This window comes from Panthera tigris, chromosome C1, assembly GCF_018350195.1.
Source record: "Panthera tigris isolate Pti1 chromosome C1, P.tigris_Pti1_mat1.1, whole genome shotgun sequence".
NCBI classification, from domain to species: domain Eukaryota; kingdom Metazoa; phylum Chordata; class Mammalia; order Carnivora; family Felidae; genus Panthera; species Panthera tigris.
In genome coordinates, this window is record NC_056667.1 from 34,998,577 (window position 1) to 35,018,718 (window position 20,142).

The following is a 20,142-nucleotide window of genomic DNA, read 5'->3' on the forward strand; positions in this document are numbered from 1 at the left end:
GTTCTGATATCCAGGAAATTTAACTGGGTTTTCATCTGGATTCAGGAAAAAATAATCAGATATTTTTCTGAAGCCCTTTGGGTGGGGAATATTTCATGCTGATCATCCAGTAGGCACACCCATCACAGTGCAGTGGCCAACAGAGCTGCTGGGCAGAGTTGCCTGCTTTCCCCCCGACCCCCACCTTCACCTCCTAATTGTGTATATGGGGCAGGGGTTTGGGGTTGCAATAAAGTCCAAGTTTGGAGCATTTCCCCTCAGTTGGGTTAACTGCTCCAGGGAATCTCAACCTGCTGGTCTCCTAAGGGGACAGTGGCCCTCGCCCTAGTTCCTAGAGTGGTTGAATGCATGCCTAAAACCTACCATCCCCCACCGCCAATCTCTGTTCCCAGGGCCTTTGCTTCTGAGTTCTCAGCCTAGAGCCAGGGTGGGAAGAAGGTAAGATGTGGGAGGGCTTTGTCAACTGAAGGGCTGTGTGTATATAAAGAGCTGTTGCTGATGCTTCAGCACTAAGCTCTGAGAGCATTTACATGTCAGCAGTCAGTCCTTTTTTTGCCCTTGTCCCAAACAGGAGTATGACAGCAGCTTTCCAAACTGGGAATTTGCCCGGATGATTAAAGAATTTCGGGCTACTTTGGAATGTCATCCACTTACTATGACAGATCCTGTAAGTAAACCTAAAAGGCTTCTATCTCTCCTTCCTGAGTGTGTGTACAATTGAGAGACAAATCTCCTCTTTAAGGATGTGAGAGCTTGCAAGAATCTCCACTTACCCTTGAGGATATTTTTAATACCTTTAATGGGCTGGAGCTAGCAAGGCTGGATGGGAGAGTCAGCTGCATAAAGTGTCACCCTCTTCACTTCCATAGGTTGGCTAGATCCTTACTAATAATCGTGTAAGTGGCACTGAAACCTGTAGGCAGCAGGGTGAGAAAACTGGAAAGGAAATTCAAAGCTGCCTGACTGTTTTTGAGAGTAACTAATGGTGGAGCTGGGGTCCCAGTGTTAGGTCTTGGCCCTTGAGTGAGCCAGACATGGGATTGGAAGAGGAGGAGTTCTTTCAGTATTGCTCTGACCTTTTGGTGGTTGGTTGTCTTCTTTCATCCTTTTGAAGATCGAAGAGCACAGGATATGTGTCTGTGTGAGGAAACGCCCGCTAAATAAACAAGGTAAGCCCTGATCAGTCAGAAGGAGGCTTTTGACTGACTGACCTTCTCCATGTCCAGGAATCATCCCCTGAAATACTCTTCTTCTGCAGAATTGGCCAAGAAAGAAGTTGATGTGATTTCTGTTCCCAGCAAAGGCCTCCTCTTGGTCCATGAGCCCAAGTTAAAAGTGGACTTAACAAAGTATCTGGAGAACCAAGCCTTCTGCTTTGACTTTGCATTTGATGAAACAGCTTCAAATGAAGTTGTCTACAGGTTAGTTTCTTGGCCTCTTTTATTTCCCTTTCCCAGCTTTCCTCTTGTCAATGTGGGATATTGTACTATTCACCGCCACAGTGATCTCTGAGGCCTTTCTTGGCCTCCTCATATTTTCTTTGGATCAGCCATTACAGAGTTGGTTCTGGCTCTGTCTCCTGGCACCAGGAAGGCCCAGTTTGGGCTTGTCACATCCCATTTTGCATCTTTAGCAGTGCATCCTCAAATGGATTACAAGTGAGGTATTACCCGTTGTACTCTCTGAGGCTGGGTTGGGCAGGTCGAAGGGATTCTTCCAGTGTCTTATGCAGCCACTCCATTACCCACTGAGCTTAGCAGACTCAGCAAAGACTAGGACCGCTCTATCTAATACAGCACCACCAGCCTCATGTGACTATTCAAATGAAAGTTAAATAAAATTAAGAACTCAATTCTTTTTTTTTTTTCTTTTTTTTTTTGGCTTGAACTCACAACTCTGAGATCAAGAATTGCTTTCTCTACCAACTGAGCCAGCCAGGCGTCTCAGAATTCATTAAAAAAAATTTTTTTTAATGTTTATTTATTTTTGAGAGAGAGAAAGCACGTGCACAAGCAGGAGAGGGGCAGAGACAGAGGAAGACACAGAATCTGAAGCAGGCTCCAGGCTCTGAGCTGTCAGCACAGAGCCCGACGCAGGGCTTGAACTCACAGTGAGATCATGACCTGAGCTGAAATCAGATGCTTAGCTGGCTGAGCTGCCCAGGTGTCCCAGAATTCAATTCATTAGTCACACTAGCCACATTTTAAGAGCTTGACAGCCACCTGTGGTAGTGGCTGCTATTAGCACAGTAAAGAACATGTCCACCACCACAGAAAGTTCTATAAACAACACTGCTCTAGACCAGAGGTTGACAAACTATAGCCCATGGGCCAAATTTGGTTTGCAATTCCTTTATTTATTTATTTATCTATCTATTTTTTTTTTTTTAATTTTTTTTCAACGTTTTTTATTTATTTTTGGGACAGAGAGAGACAGAGCATGAACGGGGGAGGGTCAGAGAGAGAGGGAGACACAGAATCGGAAACAGGCTCCAGGCTCCGAGCCATCAGCCCAGAGCCCGACGCGGGGCTCGAACTCACGGACCGCGAGATCGTGACCTGGCCGAAGTCGGACGCCCAACCGACTGCGCCACCCAGGCGCCCCTATCTATCTATTTATTTATTTTTGAGAGACAGCATGAGACAGAGCACAAGTTGGGGAGGGGCAGAGAGATAAGGAGACACAGAATCTGAAGCAGGCTCCAGGCTCCAAGCAAGTGTTCAGCACGGAGCCTGATGTTGGGCTCGAACCCACGAACCATGAGATCATGACTTGAGCCAAAGTCAGTCACTTAACTGACTGACTGAGCCACCCAGGCACCCCTGCAATTCCTTTTTATATGGTTCTCAAAATAAGAATGAATGGTTTCTGTGTTTTTAAAGGATCGTTTTTAAAAACATGTGACAGTAAGGGGCACCTGGGTACCTCAGTCAGTTAAGCATCTGACCTCAGCTCAGGTCACGATCTCACAGTTTCTGGGTTCGAGCCCCATGTTGGGCTCTCTGCTGTCAGCGTGGAGCCTGCTTTGGATCCTTTGTCCCCCCTCTTTCTCTGCCCCTCCCTGACTTGGGTGCGTGCTTGCTGTCTCTCTCTCTCAAAAATTTTTTTTAAATTTATTTTTTAAATTTACATCCAATTTAGTTAGCATATAAATAAACATTTTTTTTTTTTTAATGTGGTAGTGGGGTGCCTGACTGGCTCAGTCAGTGGAAGGTGCAACTCTTGATCTCAGTGTTGTGAGTTCTAGCCCCATTTGGGTGCAGAGATTACTTAAAAATACAATCTTTAAAAAAAAAAAAAAACGTGACAGAGACCTATGTGGCCTAAAATGTTTTAGACTCCTACTTTAGAGGGTTTCTTCTGATCTTTGTAGTGTTTCTTATGCTGGCAGTCAGCTACTAAGCTCAGGGTTTCATCTTGGGTCTCCAGAGTCAGACAAAGGGCTGATGGCTCAGAGTGTAGGCCACCAGCTTACTCTTGGCAGGTCAGTCCAGCCCTCCCCAGTTGGCTGGGAGAATTTCAGATTGGTAAGTGGGGCTGGAGTCCAGTGGGACCACTTTGCAGAAGAGGAGTGCTATTGTTTGGAAGGAGGAATTGAAGATTGCAGTAGTTCTGCAGTGGAAGGGCAGTAGGACCACATTCTAGGGAGCACATTTTGGGGAGAGATGTATACTCTTTCCTGTTCTTTCTCCCAGGTTCACAGCAAGGCCACTGGTGCAGACAATCTTTGAAGGGGGAAAGGCAACCTGTTTTGCATATGGCCAGACAGGAAGTGGCAAGACACATGTGAGTATTCAGCCCGGGCAGGGAGCAAACCAGCCTATGGTGTCACACTGGGTCCCTGTAAAGGAAGCAGGTAAGTTGCTTGCAGAAAGTCCCCTTGGTACAGATGCCCTATCACCAGACACTCTTGTTGTGCCAGATGCCTTAGCAGGTACAGCTTCTCAGCTTTGATGTGGTGGCCCACTGTGGTAATGGAGCCACTAGTGCTCTGGCCTAGGCCCAGGGTCCTTTACCACAGTCTTCTGCCCCTTCCGTTTGCAGACTATGGGCGGAGACCTCTCTGGGAAAGCCCAGAATGCATCCAAAGGGATCTATGCCATGGCCTGTAAGTAGTGTGTTCTGCCCCACTTGGGTTGGGCACAGAAAGGCAGGTTGCTTACTTAATCCAGGCTCTCTCTCATAGCCCGAGATGTCTTCCTCCTGAAGAATCAGCCTCGCTACCGGAACCTGGGCCTGGAAGTCTATGTGACCTTCTTTGAGATCTATAATGGGAAGGTAGCTAGCTGGCAGGGAGCCCGTCTCTACTGTTGGGGCCACTGAACTTTCTAAAACCTTGAGGTTGGCTAGAAATTGTAGGAACCAAGCAGCCTGTGGGCTGTCAAGCCTTTAATGGGCTGCTCTGTCCTATCATTGTGGGAGGTTTCATCTGATGGTGGATGGTGCCCAAGCTCAGCAAGTATGGCAGGAACACTCCTCGGGGCTCCTTCTCACATGTCTCACATGGGAGGTTTGCCTTGTGTGTGCCCTGTCCTCCCTCGACCCACCTCCTTAAAACCTTTCTACTCTTCCCCTGATTGTGTACATTCATTTTCATGTTCATATTCTCTTTCTCTCACTCTCTCCCCTACCCCTTATACTCCATACCTTCTACCTCTACCTCTACCTCTGTACTCTGCTTTTGCAGAGTTGCCTTCCTCAGCAGGATCTTGATAATAATAATGGCTAATGTTGATTATTGGTGTAGTATCATGTGCTAAGCACTTGTCTCAACTCCTTCAATCGTTATAACCTATGAGGAAGTATTCCCATCATTATTCTGCAGATGAGGAATAAGCCTGGAGTAGTTAAGTACTGGTCCAGGCTCCTATAGCTGGCAAAGTAGCAGGGTCATATCAAACTGAGGCGGCCTGATTCAGCTTTCAAGTGTACTACTGCCCGCCACCCAGCTTAGCTTCTCTCTGCCTTCTCTGCTGCCAGCTCTTATCTAAGCTGGGACAGGCCCTGAAGGAGGGGGTGTAGGTGGGGTGTCCAGGACCTAATGGCCTTATCCTTGTTCCCCTGCCTGGCACAGCTGTTTGATCTGCTCAACAAGAAAGCTAAGCTGCGCGTGCTGGAGGACGGCAAGCAGCAGGTGCAGGTGGTGGGGCTACAGGAGCATCTGGTTAGCTGTGCTGACGATGTCATCAAGATGATCGACATAGGCAGTGCCTGCAGGTCAGAGTTCTGGTGAGGGGAAGGGGCCACCTAATGCCCGGTTCAGGTGATAGACCCCCGCTCTGAGCCCATTGCTGTTTCCACAGAGCGCCACTCTCTGCAGCTTGGTGAGGGCTGTGAGGGCCTCTGCCGTAAGGACTCTCAATAGGGCAGATGACCCAGGGCAAGAGGCTCATCAGGAGCAAGTGTCTTAAATCTAACCCAGGTAGACTTTATTTCCAGGTCCTTACCCCAAATCATCCTTCCTGACTTCTCTAGGTTTCTTCTTGCTGTCCCCTCCCTCTGTGGTAGGAGACAAGCTCTGGATCTAGTCTGGGCTGGAAGGGATGGGGTCATAGCTTCTATACAGAGGTAGGGAAGTGCTCTTCCACCAGGCACGGTGCAGTGGAATGCTGGGTGGCTTATGGAGGCCCAGGGAGGGGGTTGCCCTCTCCAAGCCTCTCAAGTTTTCACAAGTGGTTCATGACAACCCCTCCTCCTCATGTGCCCTGCAACACAGGCAACTCTCTTTCCCCATGTGCTTTTGGGCCCTCTGGGCTGGCTAAGGCCTAGCACAGAATCTAGTACTTTCACTGCCAGGAAAACTTGCCAGATCTGGAGGTAGAGGGAAAGCTGCTGCCCAGGAAGGGCAAAACAGAAATCTGGGATAAGAAAACACAGGACTGCTTAGAGTCTTGACCTGTGTCCTTTGTACAGAGAACTCAGTGGGTGGCTTGAACTCTGGGGAGCCACAGTGGCTCATCACCTTTCTTTGCCCTCCTTTGCCACAGGACTTCTGGGCAGACATTTGCCAACTCCAACTCTTCCCGCTCCCATGCCTGCTTCCAGATTCTTCTTCGGGCCAAAGGGAGAGTGCATGGCAAGTTCTCTTTGGTGGATCTGGCAGGGAATGAGAGAGGTGCGGACACTTCCAGTGCTGACCGGCAGACTCGCATGGAGGGTGCAGAAATCAACAAGAGTCTCCTGGCTCTGAAGGTAGCAGGGCCTAAACAGGTGGTTGGCCTGGAGGACTGCTGGTGGAGGGAGGGAGGGAGAGAGGGAGGGAAGGGGCAACTCAAGAGGAAGAACGGGACCTCAGTGGCTCCTGCTGCCCCACAGGAGTGCATCAGGGCCCTGGGACAGAACAAGGCTCACACCCCATTTCGAGAGAGCAAGCTGACACAGGTGCTGAGGGACTCCTTTATCGGGGAGAACTCAAGGACCTGCATGGTGAGTAGGGTCACTTTGGAGGTGGTATAGGAAGATGTTGAGTCCTGTCTCTGGGCAGAAGGCTTGGTGCCCTTGGCTACCTGGGTTTCCAGGCTCAAACTTTACTGGGCATCCCCCACTGCTTTTTAGTACCAGGTTCCTCTTTGCCTATTCAAAAGGGAAGGAGAGGATCTGCTCCCTTTACTATATGTCTGTGCAGCTCTTGGTTTGGGGTCCAAAGGGGCCTTACCTGATGAAAAGGGGCCCCAGAATTCAGAAGGATGGCCTGTGGGAAAGCAGGAGAGCAAAATTCTCCCCTTCTATGGTTTCCCTCAGGTTCACTGGCTCCTAATTAAGTACACAGGAAAGGGGTATGGCCTCAAATGACTTTTTGTTCCCTTCCTTATTTTATCTACAAGCCTGCTAGCTAGGATCTGCCTTCTTCCCCTCTAAGGAATCTCCTCTTCCCTGTCTACTAGGGAAGGTAGGAATTTCTAACTAAGCCACAGAGCCTTGAGATGTGACCTTGGTGAAAGAGTCCATAAAAAGATAAAACAACGGGTATCCAGATGCACCTTTAAAAGCAGGGAACCAATTTTTAAGGTGCCTTAGTTTTCAGTGCCCTTGGGGCAAATTGCCTGGCACAGACTAGGCGCTTAGTTAGCTCTCCGCCCCAATACTGTGTGGGTGTCAGCAGCTCAAAGAGACGACTCCTGGCAGTATCCAGTACTAGGCAGTCCAGCGCCTTTACCCTACCCTGTGATCCTCAACCCTTAACTGCCTATTTCCCCGTTTTGCAGATTGCCATGATCTCACCAGGCATAAGCTCCTGCGAATATACTTTAAACACACTGAGATATGCGGACAGGTACTTGTACCCATAACCAACGGGATGGGGAGACGGGTGCAGGAGGGAGGAAAGGAAGAGGGAGGAAGTCTGGAGCCTCAGTGCCTACTGTATATTCTTCTGTGACTCAGTGAATCTGAGTTCAGACATGTCCCAGTCCCCTTCAAGCCTTAATGTGAAGCCAGCATGGGTCATCTTGGCCGATGTAAAAGCTGCCGAGCCTCATGGTCTGAGTGATGCTGCAGTCCTGTGAGTGCCAAAGAGGTTCCTGTGGGATCTGAGACCTTCTTGTTCCTCAGGGTCAAGGAGCTGAGCCCCAACAGTGGATCCAGTGGTGAGCAACCAACTCAAATGGAAACAGAAGAGATGGAAGCCAGCTCCCATGGGTCCCTGATCACAAGCAATGTAAGGTGTAGGGTGGGGCCAGGCAGGATGGAAACGTGGCCTATCGAGGGAAACTAGGCCATACTGTTGTACCTCTCCTTTTGGCCCCTCAGTTCTCCAAAGAAGAGGAGGAACTGTCTTCGCAGATGTCCAGCTTTAATGAAGCCATGTCTCAGATCAGGGAGTTGGAGGAGAGGGCCATGGAAGAGCTCAAGGAGATAATACAGGTGATGAGCTGGTCCTGGTTAGGGATGGACTGGATATCCACCCCAGCACAGGCCCTCAGCAGTGCTCAGAACCATTCCTTGAGCATGACCTGGGCTTTGCTCCCACAGGCCTTCAGGTAGGGATGGCAAGAGGCAGACCTTTACCTAGTATTCCTCAATTGTCCACCTATTCATCTAGCTGTTCTAGAACAATGAATTACCATACCCTTTTCTCCAGCCTGGCCTACACAGGCTTTCCTCCATCCTCCTAGCCAGAGCTAGTCTCTCCCCTCTATGTTCCTGATCGAGGTTTTGGAGGGTGACTTCTTTGCAGAGATCTTGGCTTGTTTACTCAGTGAATGTTTGGTGAGTACTTTCTATATGCCAACTCCTGTGCTAAAACCAAGGACCAAAAACATCAAGTATGGATAGCATGCCCTAAAGTAAGACTTGCTCAATCCTGACTCTTCTGAGTTGTTTTTTTTTTCCCCTGACTCTTCTATTTATAAGCTGATTTCCTTAGGAAAGTCATTTAGCATCACTGGGCCTCAGCTGCTTCATCTCTGCAGTGGGCAAGACAGGATGATTGCATCTGAAGATTAAGAGATATGCTTTTAAAACAGTGCCCAGCACATGGTTAGTGTATAGTAAGTGGTAGATGCTGGTGCTGCTGTGACTCCCGCTGTGGGAGAACAGGGAGAGGGGAGGGGAGGCCCAAGAGGGCACTCTGCCAGTGGGGTATTCAGGGCAGGGTGCAGTGCAGAAAGAAGGACCTTGGGCCACTCAGAAATGAGAAGGGAACATGAAGAGTAAGCGCTTAGGCATGTCCTCCCTCCCTGGAGTGCTCAGGGTACAAATGTGTGAAAGGACATGGTATTTTCAGAAAGAATGAGAGGTTCACTCTACTCAAAGAAAGCAAAAGATGTAAGCAAGGGACATTGATTAAATATGTGTCTAGGTCAACAGGTAACCTGATGCTAAAAGACCTATGGCTCACTCCAAAGGCCTGGACTTGGTTATGAGGGCAGTGGATACCTTTGAAGGGAGTAGAGTATGGTCAGATCAGATGACGTGGTCTTATCACAGCTTTAGGTACATCACTGTGGCTGCAGTGTGGAGTCTGGTTTGGGAATGAGGGAGAGCATGAGTAGAGGCACTTAGGAGTTATGAGAAATTAGGAGATTGTTGTAAAGAGTTCAAGAAGGGCATCTGGGAGGTTCAGTCAGTTAAGTGTCTGACTTGGGCTCAGGTCGTGATCTCATGATTCGTGAGTTTGAGCCCTGCGTCAGGTTCGCTGCTGTCAGCACAGAGCCCACTTCATATCCTGTGTCTCCCTCTCTTTGCCCCTCCCCCATGTTTTCTCTGTCACTCTTCTCTCTCTCTCTCTCTCTCTCAAAAATAAACATTAAAAAAAAAAAAAAAAGTTCTGGACACCGGGGTGGCTCAGTCGGTTAAGTGCCTGACTTTGGCTCAGGTTATGATCTCACACTTTGTGGCTTCGAGCCCCACATTGGGCTCTGTGCTGACAGCTCAGAGCCTGGAACTTGCTTCAGATTCTGTGTCCACCTCTCTCTCTGCTCCTCCCCCACTCATGTTCTGTGTCTCTCTGTCTCAAAAATAAACATTAAAAAAAAAAGTTCAAGAGAGATGTTGGAGCCTAGACAGAGTGTGGTCATGGTCACCATGAGACTGGAGTGAGGACATGAGACTCAGGTGCCATTTAAGAAGCAGAATTGGTAGGATTTAGGGACCAGCAGGGTGAAAGAATAAAGTTATTATTCCCATTTCCTGCTTGGCATCAAGACAGATTGTGACATTGATTTGACCTGGGGAGAGGGACAAGTTTGGGGTAGGGAAGAGGATGAATTCACGATGAAGATTTCTACAGGAGCAGGTCAAGAAGCAGAGCACAAGCTATGGCTTAAGGAGTGGGCATCTTGCCTAGGTTGTCTGCATTGCAGATGGTAGGGGCCCAGGAATAATTTGCTAAGTTTATTTGGTCATTTTTGAACTGACAAGGTCCCCCCATGTCATTGCAGCAAGGGCCAGGCTGGCTTGAGCTCTCTGAGATGACTGAGCAGCCAGACTATGACCTGGAGACCTTTGTGAACAAGACAGAGTCTGCCCTGGTCCAGCAAGCCAAGCACTTCTCAGCCCTGCGAGGTGGGTGTGGCTGGAGGATGGGGCCTCTGCCCTGAGGGAACGGGGCTTCTGAAACACCCACTAACCCCCAGTGCACCACCACTCCTTCCCTCCAGATGTCATCAAGGCCTTGCGCCTGGCCATGCAGCTGGAAGAGCAGGCCAGCAAACAAATAAGCAACAAGAAACGGCCCCACTGACGACTGCAAATAAAAGATCTGTTTGGTGTCACACCCAGCCTCTTCCCCTCCCCAACCTCCCCAGCAAACTTTGGGCACCTGGTGGGTCTAGTCAGGGTCTGAGCTGGAAAAGGCTTTGGTAAACGCCAAGTATGGAGGCAGCTGGGGAGAGGGTCAGAGTGACGAGGGACACTTCTCTCCTTTTCTTCAGTTACAGCTCTCCAGGGAGCAAGGGTGGGAAGACAGAGCTTTTAGTTACTCTGGGTGTTGCCTTTCTCTCCAGGAGGGGAAGACTCTCTGGTAAAGAGTTCCCTTGGGTGTCCTGCCTCTGAGGACTGGCTGCTGGTAAAGGGCTCCCTCGGGTTATCCTGGCGCTGGGGAGAGGAAAGGAGCCTTTAGTCCAGCTTTCTGCTGGCTCTGGCCTGCCTTCCATGCCCTTGGTTCAGCCACTATGTCTTGTACTCTAAAAAAAAGTTTCTGGGATCTCTTCCTTCCTTGCTGTTTTTAGAGGCCCAAGAGGATCCCTGCTGTTTCCTGTTTTAAGTGTTTATACATTGTGTCTAACAATAAAGAAAGAGGAAAAAGTCAACCTGTTGACTGGTGTGTGGGAAGGGCTGAGACATGTATGAACCTTCTCGGACTAAGGACAGATATTACTGCAATTTTCCATAGTGCTGATTCTGTACTCTACCTAGGAGGCCAAATCCATACCAGCGGTTTCAATGATGTGGTAAAGCTTCCAAGCTCTGCCTTGTTCTGTGCTTACTAGGTCCCAGGTCTTCTGGGAACAGGAGCCATAAGCAGAAAGATGGTGCTTTGTCAGTTACAGTCTTTGCTCAAGACACATTACAGGATTCTGTGGCAACACTGACAAGAAAGCACTTAGCTTGCTAGGTGGGAAAGGATCTGATGAACAATACCAGTTTGGTCTTGAAAAATTAGAAGTTTGCCAGGTGAACTGAGGAACCAGTCATAGAGCATGGACAGTTGGGAACTGGAAGATTCCAGATTCCTTGCCCTGGAATATGAATTATCAGGGGCGCCTGGGTGGCTCAGTCGATTGAGCATCTGACTTCAGCTCAGGTCATGATCTTGTAGGTTCGAGCCCCGCCTCGGGCTCTGTGCTGACAGCTCAGAGCCTGGAGCCTGATTCGGATTCTGTGTCTCCCTCTCTCTCTGCCCCTAACCCACTCGCATTCTGTCTCTGTCTCTCTAAAAAATAAATAAACATTAAAAAAATAAAAATAACATTAATTATCTAAATAGTAATAAGGTATTAAAAGATTTTTAGCCTAAGTGCCACACAACCAAATGCACATTTTAGAAAGACCTCAGGAAGAAGGGGCACCTAGGTGGCTCAGTCGGTTAAATGAAGACCTGACCAGACCTGACCCATCTTCTCACTTGGAATGGCATATTAGTCCCTCATGGGACCAGCCAGGGAATCCTTATAAGTCATCACCTGCTTCAAACTCTTTTCTTTTTAAAATTTTTAAAATATTTATTTACTTTGAGAGGTACAGAGAGAGAGGGACAGAGAATCCCAAGCAAGCTCCACACTGGCAGCACAGAGCCCGATATGGGGCCCGATCTCACAAACCGTGAGATCATGATCTGAGCCAAAACCAAGAATCAGATGCTTAACAGACTGAGCCATCCAGGTGCCCCTCGAACCCTTTAATAATGTCCCTTTGCACAAAAGATAAATTCTAAATGTCCTGCTGTGGCCTGGTCAGCTCCTTCCTCTATTGGTCCAGTTGGAATGCAGTTTGGGCAAAACACTTAGGAGGTTAAAAGCCTGGCTCCTGAGGCCACCTTAAGTGGGTTATTTAACCTCTTTTTGCTATTTGTGAAATGAGGATAATACTGGTATAGAGGTGTTAATATACACACGGTAGTAAGGACAATGTCTAACATTTAATAAGTGCTATATAAGTTCTAGCTAGCTTATCGACCATAGCCAAAGTATGGAAAGAGCCCAAATGCCCACTGACGGATGAATGGATAAAGAAGATGTGGTATATATATACGCAATGGAGTATTACTCGGCAATCAAAAAGAATGAAATCTTGGCCATTTGCAACTATGTGGATGGAACTAGAGGGTATTATGCTAAGCGAAATTAGAGAAAGACAAATAACATATGACTTCACTCATATGAGGACTTTAAGACACAGAACAGATGAACATAAGGGAAGGGAGGCAAAAATAATATAAAAACAGGGAGGGGTCAAAACATAAGAGACTCTTAAATATAGAGAACAAACATAGGGTTGCTGGAGGGGCTGTGGGAGGGGGGATGGGCTAAAAGGGTAAGAGGCATTAAGGAAGACACTTGCTGGGCTGAGCACTGGGTGTTAAATGTAGGGGATGAATCACTGGAATCTACTCCTGAAATCATTTTTGCACTATATGCTAACTTGGATGTAAATTAAAAAATAAAAAAATAAGTGCTAGCTAGCTAGCTAAGCACATAAGGACAAAGATTTTTGTTTTATTTAATACTGTATCCATAACGTCTGGAACATATGGTAAGCACACAATTCATATTTTTAAATGAATGAATACACTGCATCTCCTACCGCTCCAACTACACTGACCTTTATTTCTTGAATATACCAGGGCTTTTTTTTTTTTTTAAATAACAGCTTTATTGAGATACAATCCACGCACTATAAAAGTCACCCTTTTAAAATTCACATACTATGAATTCAATGGTTTTGGTATATTGATTTAATCGGGCAACCATCACCACTGATTCCAGAACATTATTTCTTTTTTTTTTTTTAATGTTTCTTTTTGAGAGAGTGCGCAGCATGTGCACAAGTGGGGAAGGGACAGACAGCGAGGGAGACAGGATCTGAAGCAGGCTCCACGCTGACAGCAAAGAGCCCGATGCAGGGCTCAAACTCAGAAATGTGAGATCATGACCTGAGCCAAAGTTGGATGCTTAACCAACTGAACCACCCAGGTGCCCCAATTCAAGAACATTTTCACCCAAAAAGAAACCCAATACGCATTAGCAGTCATCCCCCAATCTCCTCTTCCCCCAGCCCCTGGCAACCACTAATCTACTTTCTCTATGGACTTGCTATTCTGGACATTTCATATAAATGGAATCATACAATATGAGGTCTTAGCATTTAAGATCCATGTTGGGGTGCCTGACTGGCTCAGTTGGTAGAGTATGTGACTCTTGATCGCAGTTCAAGTCCCATGTATGGTGTACAGATTACTTGGAAAAATTAAATCATGAAATAAGATTCATCAAGTCCTCTATAACTTTCTCTCTTCATTTTTGCACGGTCACTTTTAACACATTAAAAAAATTTTTTTTACATTTATTTATTTTTGAGAGACAGTGTGAACACGGGAGGGGCAGAGAGAGAGGGAGACACAGAATCTGAAGCAGGCTCCAGGCTCTGAGCTGTCAGCAGAGAGCCCATGCGGGGCTCGAACCCACAAACCATGAGATCATGACCTGAGCTGAAGTCGGATGCTTAACCAACTGAACCACCCAGGTGCTGCCTTTTTTTTTTTTTTATTTTAATTTAAATCTAAGGTAACATATAGTGTAATAATAATTTCTCTCCCTGCCCCTCCTGGAATTCTCCCTCCCTCTCTCTGCTCCTCGCTCACTTGCGCCCTCCTCCCAGAAATTAAAAAAAAAAAAAAAAGGTGGTGAGAGTTAATGTCTTTGTCTTGTTCCTGATCATTAAGTTTGATTCTACCTATGGGTTTTTATAGATGGTCTTTCTCACGTGGAAGAAGTTCAATTCTGTTTCTAGTTTAAGTATTTTTATCATGAAAGGCATTAGATTTTGTCAAATGCTTTTTTTGTGTGTTTTGAAGTGACCATGTTTTTTTCCCATTTATTTTATTTACTTTTTAAATTTATTTATTTATTTTGAGAGAGAGAGCACGCACAAGCGGGGGAGGGGCAGAGAGAACGAGAGACAGAATCCCAAGCAGGCCCAGTGCCATCAGCACATAGCCCAATATGGGGCAACTTCACAAACTGTGAGATCACGACCTGAGCAGAAATCAAAAGTAGGGTGCTTGGGGCACGTGGGTGGCTCAGCCAGTTAAGCATCAGACTCTTGGTTTTGGCTCCAGTCATGATCTCAGGGTTCATGACCTGAGAGGCCCCAAGTTGGGCCCTGTGCTGGCAGTGCAGAGCCTGCTTGGGATTCTCTCTCTCTCTCTGCCCCTCCCGCATTCAGCCTTGCTCTCTCTCAAAATAAATAAATAAATATTAAAAAAAAAAAAAAAAGTAGGACCTTTACCTGACTGAGCCACCCAGGCACCCCTTGATTGTTGTTTTTTTAAAGTAAGCTCTACCCCCAACATGGGGCTTGAACTCATAACCCAGAGATCAAGAGTCACATGCTCTACTGACTGAACCAGCCAGGCACCCCAAGCATTGTTACTTTAGAAAGCAGCAGGCTCAGAAAAGTCCTCCCACGTGTGTTTGTACATGGAGGTGAGATTTTGAGCAGAGACAATGAGGGAATCCCTTCAAAGGGCTGTGATAGGATTGGGAGCAGAGTGTAAAGGACTCCTTTAGGCAATTTACTCCTTTAAATACTGCCCTTTGACCCGTTTCCCCTCCAGCCACCAGCCAGTCTCCTCTCTTATTATTTTTTAAAAATTTCATTGTTGTGGGGAGGGATGCCTGGGTGGCTCAGTCAGTTAAGTGTCCAACTTCAGCTCAGGTCATGATCTCGAGGTTCGTGAGTTCAAGCCCCACATCGGGCTCTGTATTGACAGCTCAGAGCCTGGAACCTGCTTTGGATTCTGTGTCTCCCTTTCTCTCTGCCCTTCACCTGCTTGCTCGCTCGCTCTTTCTCTCTCTCAAAAATAAATAAAACATTAAAAATTTTTAAAAAAGGTTTTCAAGTTACTAAATCCAAGAATCCCTTTTTAGACCTTTACTAACCTTTACAGTAGCATTAGACCATGATATACTATACTAGCTTTCTTCCTGTCAGTCTAACTGCTCCTTGTCTCCTCTGCCAGTTTTTCTTTACCTGGCCTTAAATGTTCATATTCCTCAAGCCTTGGACCTAGAACATTTTCCTGTATTTCTTTATGCTAAGGGTTGGCACATCACAGTATGCTGATTGAGCCCGTGCGCCAAGAGTTGTTGTTACGTTTTTAAATGTTTGTAAAAAATCAAAAGCGTAATGGTTCATGAGAGATGAATCTCAGTATCGTAAGTTCTGGAACACTGCCACACACATTTGTTTACTATTGTCTAGGATTACTCTCACACATACACTAGCGAAGTCGAGTAGTTGTGACACAAACTCTGTATCTCACAAGCCTAAAGTATTTATTTAGTACATTTTACAAGAAAAGTGTGCTTTATGCTCTCTCCCTAGATGCCATTCATTCTGGATACTTTAATTACATTTGCATAGTAATGATTCCCAAAGTAACATCTTCTGTCCAAATTTCTTCCATAAGGATGACCAAGACATGAACATCCAGCTGCCCGTCATTCCCACTTAGAGGGCACCAAGATCTCAAAATGAACATGACCAGAACCGCTCCTACCTTAGTTTACCCCATCTCAGTAAAAGGCACCGATTTTCATCCAACTCATCACGTGAGGAATTAGTAATCCTCGACACACACCCCTTTCCCTAACCCCCTCCCTCCAAGTCCAATGTATCACCAAACCCTTCAGAACCAAACCTAAGTCCACCACTCGTTTCCCTCCCTGCTGCCTTCCACCTTTTCCCATCGCAGCTGCGCCCAGCTTCTAAAACGAGTCTTTTCAAAGCGTAAAGCCAGGTGACTCCACCTCGGATGTACCCTAAAGCCCTCAACCTCTAGCGAGCGGCAGCAAACGCGGGTCCAGCGCTGTCCACGAGTTAGGAGCCCAGAGGTCCCTCTCGCAGCGGGAGGTCCGCGGTACTGTCGCAGAAACGTCAGGGACGTCGCACTCAGATTCCGGGATCCTCACAGCGGCGCGCAGAAACCACGTTAAAGGGGCGGGACTGCGTTTTACAAACCGGACCGTGAGGCTTTGCGTTTTCCCTTTCGCAGCCAGCGCCGAGAGTGATGGGTGAGTGTCGCTCTGCTTCGGGGCCCGGGAAGGGGGACGAGCTCGATCCGGCGCCATCCTGCCTCGCAGTCAAGTCAGGAGTGCGGGCGCCCCGACCCCTAGCACGGAGCAGCCACGAGGAGGGTGGTGCTCGGGTTCTGGCCGCCGAGGCCCCCTCCAGGGGCTGTAGGAGCTTGGGGTTGCAGGCATACCAACATGGCTGCCATGGGAAGGAGCCCGGGCTGGGCCGCATGTGGATGATGACACCTTGATAATGCTGTAAACTCCCGAGTGCGCAGTGGGGGAACCAACCTTGGAGAGCTGAGCGTGCGGCCCGTCCGGCGCGGGGGTTTGGGGCTTGCGAGGTGCCGGCCCGAGGCCCAATGGCTAAAGCTTCCGTCCCCGTTCCGGCATGTAGGCATCTCTCGGGACAACTGGCACAAGCGCCGCAAGACCGGGGGCAAGAGAAAGCCCTACCACAAGAAGCGGAAGTATGAGCTGGGACGCCCCGCTGCCAACACTAAGGTGCGTGCGGGGCGTTCGCGTCCCCCTAGTCTCCGGCGTGGTCTGGCCTCTGCTTGTGGTGGTTGAATCTTTGCAGGGCTCTGTGATCTGTCTAGGGGACTGGGCGGCCTCCTCACCTTTACCTGTTGGTTGAGACTAAAGAGATTGCATGGAGACAGATGCTGTGTACTAGGACTTAAAGGGCACTTGGAGGGGATGGGCTCCTCAAATGATAGTCAGAAACCTAGTATTTTTGTTGAATAGAGACTTAGTTTTCAGTGTTTGGAGTTAGGTTTTTCCTCTTGGAGGTAACTAGAGTGATGAAAAAGTATCCTTAGGCGTGGTTGTGGCCGTCTTGGTCACCTGTGTGCCACTTGCCAATGCTAGGACTTGTCATAGTTACACTGACTGTGTTGCCTCCGTCCAGCCTGGGTACCCTTCCCTTTGTTGTCTTGCTCTCTTGGATAACCTAGTTCCTGTCTCCTTGTGTTTTCCAGATTGGCCCCCGCCGTATACACACAGTCCGGGTTCGGGGAGGCAATAAGAAGTACCGTGCCTTGAGGCTGGACGTGGGGAACTTCTCCTGGGGCTCTGAGTGTGAGTGAGGCCCTCTAGGAGTGGGTGGGAACTCAATCCCTAAAATTTCCTAAGCTTCAGTAGGTACTTTTTAACAGGAAGTCCTTGGCCTCCATCAAGATACTGAAGTTTCTCTTTGTTTGAAAGATCTTAAGGTTGTGGTAGCTGGAGAATTCCCTCTATCCTGTTTTGTCTCTTAAGTCCTATAGCCTCAGGGATTGGGGCTGAATCTAGACCTTATTTATATGTGGTTGCCAGCCATCTCTGGAAAGGTGGCTTTGTGGAAGATGAGCTGACACCCTGTGGCTGGGTAACGGCTTAGAGTTCCCTTTTCCTTAGGCACTATGGGGTAGGATGTGCAGGGAACAACAAAGCCAGTTGTTTACAGGACTTGATTCTGAATTTCTCCTGTGAGCAGGTTGTACGCGCAAAACAAGGATTATTGATGTTGTCTACAATGCATCCAACAACGAACTGGTCCGCACCAAGACCTTGGTGAAGAACTGTATCGTGCTCATTGACAGCACACCGTACCGGCAGTGGTACGAGTCCCACTATGCACTGCCCCTGGGCCGCAAGAAGGGGGCCAAGCTGGTGCGTTTTTGGGGTGCCAACTTCCCTGTTGGGCGGGGGAGGCCAGCCTCATTGCAGCCTTCTTATGATGAAAACTGCGTCCAGTTCTGCTGCTGAAGGGAAAGAGATGAAAGCTTTTAGTGCTGAGGAAGGCAGCAGGGATTGGGATGTACTGGGCCCAAAGCTGTGAGGACATTCCTTCCTTGAGTCAGTGCTTGGGGAGCTCCAGCTAAGTCATCTGTCTCCTTTATTTAGACTCCCGAGGAGGAAGAGATTTTAAACAAAAAACGATCAAAGAAAATTCAGAAGAAATATGATGAGAGGAAAAAGAATGCCAAAATAAGCAGTCTTCTGGAGGAGCAGTTCCAGCAGGGCAAACTTCTTGGTGAGATAGCTGTTGCCTCGGGGGAGGGGGTGTCCGGATAACTGTATATCCTCTGCATTTTATTCTTGCCTCTTTTGTTCTTTTTACTGGCCAGCCTTGTGGTAGAGGCTTCACCAGGAGAGTTAAATGATAACAGAATGCAAGCAAAACTCAGAACATGTGGTCATCCCATTAGTATGAAGCTCAAATGGGAAATAGTGGGCAGGAGTCCGTAGGCCTAAGCTTGCCCTCTGCCTCTAACTCCCAGAAGTATTTTGAGAAGTCCATGCATGTGTGGGCTGAGGGGGCTGTCTCAGTGATGAAAACTTTGTCCAGTTCTGCTACTGACTTTTAAGTGACGATGAAGTCTTATCTGAGGAGACAGTGGGCTTCAAGCTTGCCCTCACCACCACCACCACCACCACCACCCCCCCGCCCCAGGATACCTAAACCAACATGGACTTCTAAGGCAATACCTAGGTTTGGATAGGGCCACATTGTCATTTTGCTAATGAATGCATACTCTCTTGCAGCATGCATCGCTTCAAGACCAGGCCAGTGTGGCCGAGCAGATGGCTATGTACTGGAGGGCAAGGAGCTAGAGTTCTATCTGAGGAAAATCAAAGCCCGGAAAGGCAAATAAATCTTCTTCCTTCCTATCTTCGGTCATGTAATAAAAGGTGTTTATTCTGCCCTGTATTCATGTGTGAATATCTGATTGCTTGGGAAACCGTAGAGTGTCCCAGCTCACTCTGCCTGAAGGCCAGCCTTAGGTGTGGGCTATGTCTGTAAGGGGGAGCATTTCTCACCCCAAAGGCTAGTGTTTAGTGGGAACAGGGATGTGGCATGCAGGGCAAGCAGAAACTGTGTAAGGGAGGTATCTCAGCACTGGGCCCCCAATATTACTGTGTTGACCATGACTGGTACCTGAAGCCATGCTGCCTCTGTAAATTTGGCCTTTTAGAGGTCCTGTACCCTTTCCCTATGTGCACCTTGGTCTTAAGGTTTTAGCTTGGAAGTTTTCGGCCTGGGTTTGTGAATAGCCTATAAACCTGGAAATTGTATTCCAAATTTCTTTTGTACATTGTTGAAGAAGTTGAGCACACTTAACGTGTCTGTATCTTTCAGTTTTTTAATGTCTTTCTGAAGTTAATTTTCTTTTGAAACCTAATCCCCCTTCCCCTCTTACCAAAGTGTGCAAGATAACCAGTGGTTTCTGCATTGCTAAATCTGCAAAGTTCAGTTCTTTGTCTCCAGCTTGGCTGTACATTGTCTATTGTAGGTATTGAATGTGGTTTATGATGCATTTTTTTTAATGTTTATTTTGAGAGCAGAGGAGGGGCAGAGAGAATCCCAGGCAGGCTCCATGCTCAGTGCAGACCTGACTCAGGGCTCGATCTCATGACCACCAAGGTCACCTGAGCCTATATCAAGAGTTGGGCACTCAATGGACTCAAGCCACCCCGGTGCCCCATATGATGCATTTTTCTAACTTTAACCCAAACCTACTTAACACCTGCATTTGTATATCATAATTGGACTCTCAAAGGTGAACATGTTAAAAATGGATAACATTCTTCAGCTTTTCCTTTTCAAATAGTTTCTCAGCTATTTGATTATAGCAAACAGTTGTCTTTATACAGCTGCTTAAATCAAAATCTTGGGTCATCTGACCCTTATATGCTAACATCTAATAATCCCAGGTCTTAATTGCTTCAACCTTTAAAACCATCCACCTTCCAGTCACTTTTTTATAAGTAGCACTCAATGCTTCTGTTGTCCCCAACACAATCCTAGCAATGTTGATAAGTTTTTTTGTGTTTTTTAATTTTTTAAGGTCTATTTACTTTTGAGAGAGTGCGAGCAGGGGAGGGACAGAGAGAGGGAGACACAGAATCTGAAGCAGGCTCC

At 47.5% G+C, this 20,142-nt stretch overlaps 2 protein-coding genes and 4 non-coding genes across 8 annotated transcripts in view; all 6 read left to right on the top strand.

Moving 5' to 3' along the window:
- Positions 1-10,214, top strand: part of KIF2C (kinesin family member 2C) — an 18,414-nt gene extending 8,200 nt beyond the window's left edge. For all 3 annotated transcript variants that reach the window (XM_007077303.3, XM_042996894.1, XM_007077305.3), the window contains 14 exons: positions 572-667; positions 1,115-1,169; positions 1,259-1,421; positions 3,696-3,786; positions 4,045-4,108; positions 4,187-4,278; positions 5,075-5,217; positions 5,988-6,192; positions 6,316-6,426; positions 7,206-7,273; positions 7,552-7,657; positions 7,750-7,863; positions 9,882-10,005; positions 10,101-10,214. In XM_007077303.3, coding sequence (XP_007077365.2) covers positions 572-667; positions 1,115-1,169; positions 1,259-1,421; positions 3,696-3,786; positions 4,045-4,108; positions 4,187-4,278; positions 5,075-5,217; positions 5,988-6,192; positions 6,316-6,426; positions 7,206-7,273; positions 7,552-7,657; positions 7,750-7,863; positions 9,882-10,005; positions 10,101-10,183 — 1,515 coding nt within the window. In that variant the 3' untranslated portion in view covers positions 10,184-10,214. The remainder of the gene's footprint in view (positions 1-571; positions 668-1,114; positions 1,170-1,258; positions 1,422-3,695; positions 3,787-4,044; positions 4,109-4,186; positions 4,279-5,074; positions 5,218-5,987; positions 6,193-6,315; positions 6,427-7,205; positions 7,274-7,551; positions 7,658-7,749; positions 7,864-9,881; positions 10,006-10,100) is intronic.
- A 5,920-nt stretch (positions 10,215-16,134) lies between these two features.
- RPS8 (ribosomal protein S8) lies at positions 16,135-18,930 on the top strand. Its single transcript, XM_007077302.3, has 6 exons — positions 16,135-16,235; positions 16,633-16,739; positions 17,216-17,315; positions 17,713-17,888; positions 18,123-18,252; positions 18,765-18,930. The coding sequence occupies exons 1-6, from the start codon at positions 16,232-16,234 to the stop codon at positions 18,872-18,874; spliced, it is 627 nt and encodes a 208-aa protein (XP_007077364.1). The 5' UTR covers positions 16,135-16,231; the 3' UTR covers positions 18,875-18,930.
- LOC122241737 lies at positions 16,467-16,546 on the top strand. Its single transcript, XR_006221959.1, has one exon. It is a non-coding gene; the product is annotated as a small nucleolar RNA SNORD55/SNORD39 (small nucleolar RNA).
- LOC122241747 lies at positions 17,029-17,132 on the top strand. The gene has a single exon (XR_006221970.1). It is a non-coding gene; the product is annotated as a small nucleolar RNA SNORD46 (small nucleolar RNA).
- LOC122241745 lies at positions 17,949-18,018 on the top strand. The gene has a single exon (XR_006221968.1). It is a non-coding gene; the product is annotated as a small nucleolar RNA SNORD38 (small nucleolar RNA).
- Positions 18,543-18,613, top strand: LOC122241744. Its single transcript, XR_006221967.1, has one exon. It is a non-coding gene; the product is annotated as a small nucleolar RNA SNORD38 (small nucleolar RNA).
- Positions 18,931-20,142: the final 1,212 nt, after the last annotated feature.

Bases quoted from the DNA above. Each gene is read 5' to 3' on its own strand.
- RPS8 (XM_007077302.3), top strand. The intron at 16,740-17,215 runs GTGCGTGCGGGG...TGTGTTTTCCAG, and splicing joins GCCCCGCTGCCAACACTAAG to ATTGGCCCCCGCCGTATACA. The intron at 17,316-17,712 runs GTGAGTGAGGCC...TCCTGTGAGCAG, and splicing joins CTTCTCCTGGGGCTCTGAGT to GTTGTACGCGCAAAACAAGG.